Source organism: Babylonia areolata, chromosome 14, assembly GCF_041734735.1.
Source record: "Babylonia areolata isolate BAREFJ2019XMU chromosome 14, ASM4173473v1, whole genome shotgun sequence".
NCBI classification, from domain to species: domain Eukaryota; kingdom Metazoa; phylum Mollusca; class Gastropoda; order Neogastropoda; family Buccinidae; genus Babylonia; species Babylonia areolata.
Window position 1 is genome coordinate 16,925,190 of NC_134889.1, and position 9,866 is coordinate 16,935,055.

General features: G+C 41.3%; 1 protein-coding gene across 1 annotated transcript in view; it reads left to right on the forward strand.

Moving 5' to 3' along the window:
- The first annotated feature begins 2,856 nt into the window (after nucleotides 1-2,856).
- Nucleotides 2,857-9,866, forward strand: part of LOC143289514 (FAD-dependent oxidoreductase domain-containing protein 1-like) — a 22,315-nt gene continuing 15,305 nt past the window's right edge. The window contains exons 1-4 of the mRNA XM_076598508.1: nucleotides 2,857-3,005; nucleotides 5,563-6,003; nucleotides 7,110-7,273; nucleotides 9,482-9,643. Coding sequence (XP_076454623.1) covers nucleotides 5,829-6,003; nucleotides 7,110-7,273; nucleotides 9,482-9,643 — 501 coding nt within the window. The 5' untranslated portion in view covers nucleotides 2,857-3,005; nucleotides 5,563-5,828. The remainder of the gene's footprint in view (nucleotides 3,006-5,562; nucleotides 6,004-7,109; nucleotides 7,274-9,481; nucleotides 9,644-9,866) is intronic.

Consider the following 9,866-nt stretch of genomic DNA (forward strand, 5'->3'; position numbering starts at 1 on the left):
AAGAGGGGTGGGCAAAGATCTCTGATGCCAAGAACGTGGCGTCTAGTGTGTTGTTCAGTCTATTGCATTTGGAAAAGCCCACAGAGAAATTTGCGCAAAGTTGGTTTGGAAATGATGCCGGTATTCGTTTGATTTGCAAAGCATCGTGTTCTGCCTTTCATGCTAGACTTACTAGTACGGCCGCTCCCTCTCTCTCTACCGTTATTTCTTTGAGGCGATCGATGGTGTGATGGCCTTGTACCTGTTCTTTTTGATATTCTTTGACTTTTCTGAGGATTTCCGATTTTCCTAGATGTAGGCCGCTCGTTCTTGTTGCCTTACCAGCAAGTCTGTCAGCTCGCTCATTTCCCCAGTTAACACCTGCATGTTCCGGGCCATGTAAGTTTTTTAATCTGAAAGTTGCGCATTGCCTTATGCCACTCTGGGCTTCCCATTCCATTTTCAATTTTCTGTATGAGGTTCACTGAGTCCGTTAGAATCATGGCATGTTGGTTTCCGGGCATATGGATAGACGATAGCCACTGGAGAGCATGTGTCACAGCTTCAACTTCCATCGTTAGGTTGAAGGTTGTGATTTTGTAGGCAGCATTCTCTCCGCTAATTGTTTTTCCATTTTGTTTCGCAGTGAATCCCCAACCGGACTGGCCTTTGGTGACTGAGCCATCTGTGTATATGATGATGTCCTCTTCTTTACTGTTTTCTTCTATGAGTAGCTTCACTTCTGCATCAGTTTTGCCCTCTGGTCATTACCGACAATGTCTTCCTAGAGTGGGTGAAATGGCTATGTTGAATAGATTATTGAGGTTTTCGGGATTTTTCTCCCATTCTTTTGTTTCTCACTTCAGGTCTTGTTGTCGGCATACTAGCTGGATTGTGTCTTCTGCTTGCTCCATCCGTGATCTTCCTCGTCATAGACGGCTGCCTTTTGGTTCTTTGACTGCGTCATGCAGTGGGTTTTGAGGGTTTTCTAATGCTCTGAAGTAGGTCTTAACCTGTTCTAACTTGTTTCTGGCCTGCACTGAAGGAAGGTCAAGCAGGTATCGCATGGTTTCCGTGGGTGTGTCTTTTGTTGTTCCAAGGATCAGCCTCATAGCTTCATTTTGAACTCTTTCTAAGTTTAGGAGGTTGCTTTGAGACGGTGTTGTTAGCCCAAGTCCGTAGTCAGTCACACTGAGGACGAGTGACTGGTATACGGCAGGAAGAGGTGGCGTTGTTCAATACCTTTGGTTGCCATTGCTTTTAAGACTGAAAGACCCTTTTCGCATTTGAGAACAGTATTTTCCGTATGTTTTCTGAAGGTCAGCATCCTGTCGAAGTGTATTCCTAGGTAGCGTAGGCATTCGGTTTTCTCGATCTGAATCCCGTCGAATGACGCAGGTGGTGGTGATTTGCTCGCGGTTCTGTTGCTGAGGGTGCACAGCAACATTTGGGTTTTCGCTGGATTGATGGAAGATCCTGTGTCTTTGCACCATTGAGCGATATTGTTTAGTTGTTTCTGGACGGCTTTAGTTCTTTCCTGAGCATCTTTCGAAGTTTTGAAGACCAGGCCATCATCCGCAAGAGTAAGCACCCGGGCTATTCCATTGTTGTTCAAGTCTGCAAGGCCTTTTGCGTAGATGTTGTAGAGGACAGGACCCGGAGAGTGGAGACCCTTGTGGCAGTCCCATGGATAGTTTAGAAGGTGCAGACATCCAATCTCCGAGGCGTAGGGCGACGGTTCTTTCCTGAAGCACTCCTGCTATCCATCTTGTCAGTGTCAAACTTACTCCATACCTTAGCAGCAGCTCCATGAGGTGCGCAAACTGGACTTTATTGTAGGCATCTTCAAGGTCGATTGCTACTGCTAGTGTTTCTTCTTTTCTTTGAAATCCTTCATATACCTCATATGCGAAAGCAGCTGCATTTTCCTATGTGGACTTACCTGTTCTGTAACCACCTTGATTTGAAGGGAGAATGTGCCTGTGTTCAAGATCCCTTGCAAGTTTCCTGGCTATCATGCGTTCCATGAGCTTTCCAGCAATGTTTTGCATGGTTAGGATTCGGTAGCCGCTTACCTGACGATCGCAGTGGTCCTTTCCTGGTTTGAGTATGGGTTTTAAGAAGCTGTGTGTCCAGTCCTCCGGCACATGTCCATTGTAGAAACTGTTTTGATACAGATTGAAAAGTTTGCTTCTGTCTTCTTCCGATAGCTCCTTGATGTCCGAGTAGCGAACTTTGTCTGGGCCAGGAGTCGATTCTTTCTTGGATTTAGCTATTGCTTCGTTTAGATCATCTATTGTCAAGACATCATCGGGTCCAGTCTGTATAAGGGTTTGGCTTAACTCCTCAACATATTTCATTTTTTCATCTAAGTTTCTTTGATCGCTGTGTTGTATGAAACGTTTGAGCAGGGCGGATCATTTTTCTTCGTTTGTCTTAAGCTTGGTTCCACTGATCAGTATCTAACATGTCTGAACGACAAACAATGGAATTAGTTGTCGAAATATGTCAGTGCTGTCATAACTAAATGTTAGTAATGTCATAACTAAATATATAAATATATCGGAAAAAAAAAGAAAAAGAAAAAGAAAAAAAAGTCTTTCTTTATTAAGAAAAAGAAAAAAAGACCGTGATCATGAAGCATTTCGTAAAATTATACGTATATTTCGTACATATATACCAGTCGTTGTAGCACATTGGTAATGTAACTGAACCCGTAGCCCCTTCCCCCCGCCCTCTCTTGAAAATCCCAGAGGAAATCAAGTTGCACCTTCCCATGTGAAAATCACTACGTTTTCCTTCTTTTGTCAATTATAAATGCTCATACATTGTTTGAGTAAACGGGAGTTGCCTCTCTTGAGCAACCATGCAACTTGAGAAAAGCAGCGTGCACCAACCATGAAAACTAAGGCAGTGTGACTTTCTGTTATATGAGGACCAAGGTCTATGCAATCTATCTGCATGCTGTCATTGGGACTTGCACTACTTGTCGTACCTTTTGGCAACAAGCTGATTTTCAGACGAAGGTGAGAATCTGATCGGATGTTATTGTTATACTGCATAAATGTGTGACTGTCGTGCATCGTTTTTAGATTTCAGTTCGTTCACTATATTCTGTGTTCACTTAAGTATGTTACTTGTCAAGAGCTAAAAATGAAGTGTGTGTGTGTGTGTGTGTGTGTGTGTGTGTGTGTGTGTTAATGCGTGGTGATGTGCATACAAGGCATGTGATTGTATGTGTGCATGTGTTTAGGGGTGGGGGGTGGGGGTGGGGTGTGTGCTTGCATGAATCTGTTGTATCAATTACAACACAACAGTGCAACAAACAATTGTTTAAGTCGTTGTGCTGGAATGGAATCGCACACACACACACACACACACACACACATATATATATATATATACTGACCTAGCTTTGACTGGCCTTGAAAATTAGTGTAATGACCTATGAGTTTAAAAATAGTTCTTTTAATGTATTTTGTTTTTGTTTGTTTAAAGAAGTGTATGTGACTGGAATTAATGTATATCTTGTGCCTGATATGTTTTTGTCAGATTTGGTTATCAGCTGGGTGACTGCACATTACGTAGATAGTGACAATGAGTTTTAGGTAGATGAGAATGTGAACATTAAAAATACGTACATTGACACATATTCTTTTGGGTTGTATGGGCTGGGCCGTGGTGTCAACAGGCAGTTTTGTCATGTGTGTTTTGATTGTTTCCTCACCAGGCCATATTAATTACTGTTATTTCATTTATTCTTTCCTTTCTATTGTATGCTCTCTTGAATAAATCATATTTAGTAAGCCTTGTTTACCCACTTTTTTTTTTAATGTTGTTGTCTGATAGCATTATAAAGAATGTATATCATGAAAAATTGGAATGAATTATGAATATGAAGTTTTATTTTCTTGTTTTCTTACACCTTCATTTGTTTGCAGTTCTGTGGTTCTTATGCTATTATGTTTGGCCATGTATCTCCCTTTGTTGTCTTTGTGTTTATGACAATGCGTTTTTTTAAATTTTTTGATGAAGACACAAAATCAGTGTGTGACATAAAATTGAAAAATGCTTCAGTATTATGTCATTATTGTTTTGAAGTTGGCATCTTAACTAGCATTTTAATTAGTTCATTTTAAAACATTGTCCTTAAATTTTGTTTATGTTAAACCATTGTTTAGTTTGATTTGTAGATCTATATGCTTGCTTCATAATACCTGTATGCAAATGCTTGACAAAATTTTGCAAGTACACAAAACTGCAAAATCAAGCTTTTCTGTTTGAATTGTGTTCTCACTTCTGTTCTTGGGGGTATTGTTTGAAAATGAGACTAAATCACTAATGAGTTAGATTTCACTTTTCTAGTGTAATTTGTTCCTAGATTCTGTTGTAAAGATAATCTGATAAATTATATATGCATGCACAAGCACAACTGACAGTTATATATAGTAAAACAGACAGAAAAAAACTCCAAACCAAAACAAACAAACAACAACAAAAAAATAAACAAAAAACAACAAAAAAACAAACACAACACAAACTAATCCTCAAGTGTGTGTGTGTGTGTGTGTGTGTGTGTGTGTGTGTGTGTGTTCAGTTTCATTTAATGTCTATCCACAGCAGCTGTTGACAAAAGGCATTTTCTTTTTGATTGCCTTAAGTACTCAGAAGAACAAAATTTCTAAAGAATTTTGTCAGAACTCCTTTACATATGTTGCCCCAGGTAGCAAATGCCCACCAGATGCAGTGTTTCCAGATATATCATGTTTTCCATTCAATGAACAGAAGAAAGAAAAATCTCTGCCCAGACAAGTAATCTTCAGAATGTCTTATTAATCAAGAATAGTCATTTGATGTTTCCTGTTTATATCCATGCATTAACATATAATTTATACAGTCTACCTGCATGATAAGTCATTGGTATGTGGTGTGTGATCATTCATATGTGATCAAAGCGACCATGAATGCAAGTGTCAAATGGATATATATATATATATATATATATATATATATATATATATATATATGTATATATATATATATATATATATATATATATATATATATATATATTACAGTATTATTTGATGTAATAACAGTATTGATTTGAATGGGTTTTTTTTATTTTGAATCCAAATCCGTACATGTTGTCTATGACTCCCCTTCTCCCGGACCCCACCCCCACACCCACCCGTTCAGCCTCCACATGCTGCCTTTTGTATTGTGGCCTAAGGCCAGTGTACATTAAAATCTTTAAGTTTGAGCTCTTCTTCTTCTTCTCCCTTAACTCTGTGAAGGGTCATAAGGGTGCTGTACAGAACTGTTCACTAGATTCCTCCAGGTCTGTCGGTTGTGTATCAAAACCTGGGTCTCTGCTTTCAGTTTCCTTGTCCTTTAGCAATGTTGTCAGTCCATCGTTTTCCTCTGTCTTCCCCTCCATCTCCCTACATCAACAGTTCCATGGAGGGTGGTTTTAGCGAGGGGATTGGATGATATTTGCACAGGAGCACTTAACATTGATGTGTTCATGGATGAATAGGTTTCCATTGTACATTAATTTGACATTGATCCCATCTTTTGCAGCTAGACAGGCCTGAGTTCCTCAGAGCTCTGTGTGCAGACGTCTGCTGCACAGTTTTCTTCTCTGCCCGCTGACACCTGCTGTTTGTGAAGGAATCCTCTGATAGGGCTCTGCTTACACCTCTTGGCTACACCGTAGTACACGACTCAGCACTCACAGAGACTCGAACACACATACACAAACACACAGATACACACACATACACAAACACAAGACACACAGACACAGACACAGACACACACACACACACACACACACAGAAACCACAATGTTGTGCCAGTGGTGCAACCATACGGCAAGAGTCACACGCCCACAACGACAGTTTCTGCAAGTGGCCAGGACTCGGAGCTTCCACAGTGCCTTGCTCTTTGCCAGTGTGGGTGGCAGGGGCTGGGCTCAGAAACCACCTCCAGCACTGTCTGCAGGGCTGAGAAAACACAATGGTAAGTAAGGTCATGTTTTACAGTCACAGGTTCAGTTTCAGAAGCTCTAAATGAAGCAACGGACCTCGCTACTTACTTCGGCGTTCCACGCTTCCTGTGTGTGTGTTTTTGTGTGTCTTTTTGTGTTTATAAAAATAAAAAAACACAAAAAAACCCACCCACCCAAAAAAAAAACCCAAACCAAAACAAACAAAACAAACAAACAAACAAGCAGTCATACATGTAAAATGTCACATGTTTGTTGGAGTGTGTATGTGTGTGTGCCTGGAATCTGATTGAATGACACAGGAAACGAATGATGAGCGCCCAGTGGCAGCCATTAGTCGGCTCTTCCCAGGTAGACAGCCTGTTGTGCAAATGACCCCGTGCCTGTGAAGCACTTAGAGCTTGGTCTCGAACCGAGGATAGGTGCTGTATAAGTGTCTGTATCAATCAATCAAAAAAAAAAAAAGATTATGAAGCAAATTACTTACCAGTTCAGTACAGCAGGGCTCAGCACTACACAGCACCATGCAGCATAATGGTGCAACACAGCACAGCACAGCTGCAACACAACACACATCGCAACATGACACAACAGCACAAAACACAGCACAACACAGTTCACCACGCCACAACACAGCACAACACAACACAGTGCAACACAACACACCGCAGCACGGCACAACAATACAACACACCACACCACAACACACCATGACACAACACAGTACAGTGCAACACAACAAAAATGGTGCAACACAAGACAGCACAGTGCAACACAACACACTGCAGCATGACGCAGCTATACACCACAACACACCACAACACAACACGCCACACCACAACATAACACAACACAACTCACCACAACGCAGCGCAACGCAACACAACACAACACAATGCACCACAGCACAAAACACAACACAACGCACCACACCACAGCACAACACAACAACACACCACAACACACAACTTAACACACCCCACCACAACATAACAGCACACCACAACACACAACACAACCCACCACAACACAACGCACAACAACACACCACAACGCAACACACCACAACGCAACACAACACAACACAACATGTTCTGCCTGCATTTCCCCACGATGGCAGGAGCGCTGACGACGTGGATGGTGCAGCAGCGTGCATGGTGGGAAGGGTCACACGGAGGTCGTGGGGTGTCGGGCTATGGAGGTGGCCGCGGCAGAGACACGGACGGAACGCCCGTCGCTGGCCAGTACAGGTCTCCCTGGACCATTCTGAGGGAAGAGTTCAAGGTAGTCTTCTTCTTCTTGTTTTTTTGTTGTTGTTTTTTTTGTCCCTCTGTCTGCTCTGCTGTGTGTGTGGGAGCGGGGGGGGGGGGGGGGGGGGGGGGAGTGTGTGTGTTTGGGGGGCAAGAGGGGCGTTGGGGGGCAGGAGGGGATGTAGGGGAGGGGGGGATGTGGAGAGAGTGTGTGTGGAGGGTGTATGGGGGGTGTGAGAGGGGGGGGGGTGTGTGGGTGAGTGAGTGTGTGTGTATGTGTGTGGGTGAGTGAGTGTGTGTGTGTGTGTGAGTGAGTGTATACATGTGTGAGTGTGTGTGTGGGTGAGCGAGTGGTGTGTGTGTGTGTGTGCGTGTGTGTGTGTGTGTGTGTGTGTGTGTGTGTGTGTGAGTGAGTTTGTGTGTGTGTGAGTGTGTGTGTGTAAGTGAGTGTGTGTGTTGTGTTGTGTTGTGTTGTGTGTCTAAAATCACACTACCATAATAGACGTTTAACCGAAGAACAGAAGCAGTGACTAGTTTTTATGTTACTTTTTTTTTTTTTGGTCAGTTGACTTGGAGTAGATGCTGATGTGGCAATAGACTTGAGATGGCCTTAGTAGTTGTCTAGGCTCTGAGCACCATAATTTGATTTGATTTGAACTGAATAGCACACACACACATTCACACACACACACACACACACACACACACACAGAGGTAATAAAGATAATAATAATAATGATAATAATAATAACAATAACAATAATAATGATTAAAAAAAATAATAATAAAAAAGAAATAATAATAATAATGGGCATTTATGGCACTTAATCTTACCAAACCCCCAAGTGCTTACAAAAACAAAAATACATATAGGACAAGCATACTAGGAACAGTCACAAGGGACAGTCACCACTTCCACACAATTTTGCCGTTCTCTTATCACGCACACAACAGACGCACACGCAGAAGGGACACACAAACTGGAGAGGAATGAAATAGAGATGCCAATCAGGATGTGAAAGAAAGAGTATGTATTTTTAAGAGAAGATTCAAAGGATGACAGAGAAACTGAACTGTGTTGTTGTTGTTGTGGTTGTTGTTATTATTATTATTATTATTATTATTATCTTCTTTTTCTTCTCATTTTAAACACTTTCAGTATGGACCTGTTTCTGTTCTTTTTCTTTCTTTCTTCTAATTGTCTTGACACATGTGTGTACATACTCCTCTTTGTGATGGGCATCATCATTATTATTATTATTATTATCATCATTATTGCTTTAAACAGTTTGAATATTGACCTGTTTCTTTTCTTAATTTTTTCCATGTAAATATCTTGCAACATGTGTACACATACATATTGATCTTTGCACTGGGCATCATTGTTGTTATTATTATTATTATTATTATTATTATCATCATCATCATCATCATCATCATCATCACCATCCTCCTCCTCCTCCTCCTCCTCATCATCATCATTTTAAACCGTTTGAATATTGACCTGTTCTTTTTCTGTTTTCTCCTTTTAATTGTCTTGTTACATGTGTATGTCACCATGTGTGTGTGTGTGTGTGTGTGTGTGTGTGTGTGTGTGTGTGTGTGCATACTGCTCTTTGCAGTGGCCATCATCATTATTATTATTATTATCATTTTAAATAGTTTAGATATTGGCCTTTTCCTCTTCTTGTTCTGTTTTCTCCTTCTGATTGTCTTGATACATGTGTGTACATACTGCTCTTTGCAGTGGGCATTATTATTATTATTAGTATTAGTATTATTATGATTAGTATTATTATCATTATGATTATTAATATTATCATTTCAAGCAGTTTGAATATTGACCTGTTTCTTTTCTTTTTCTTTCTTCCTCCTTTCCATTTGTCTTGCTGCATGTGTGTATATACTGCTCTTTGCCATGGGCATCACTATTATTATTGTTGTTGTTGTCGTCGTTGTTGTTGTTGTTACCATTATGATGATGATGATGATGATGATGATGATTATCATCATTTTAAACAGTTTGAACATTGGCCTGTTTCTGTGCTTTTTCTGTTTTCTCCTTCTAATAGTCTTGATACATGTGTGTGCACACTGCTCCTTGCAATGGGCATCATCATCATCATCATTATTATTATTATTATTATTTTAAACAGTTTGATTATTGACCTCTTTCTTTTCTTCCCATCCAAATTCTCTTGCTACATGCGTATGTGTACACACTCTTCTTGGCCGTGGGCAGGGGGCGGCCCAGGGCACCAACATCGAGGAAGCCGTGCCGGTGCCCCGAGAGACGGACGTCCTGGTGGTGGGGGGCGGGGCGGTGGGCTCCTCGGTGGCCTACTGGCTCAAGCAGCGCAACCCCAAGGGCATGGCCGTCACTGTGGTGGAGCGGGACCCCTGTGTGAGTGGTGGTGGTTTTGCTCCAGTTCTGGTTTTGGTTTTGGTTTCTCTCTCATGCTGACTTCTGGGGAAAATGTTTGAAACAGTGAGGCGATATATTTATTTTATAACAGCGGGTTAGTAAGGTTTGGAGGGGGCACAAAAGGGAAATAGTTGCTTAGGGCCTCACTGCTGTCTCTTGTTGTCAGTATGTCTGTGTTAGTGAGTGAATTAAAGTTTTGTAC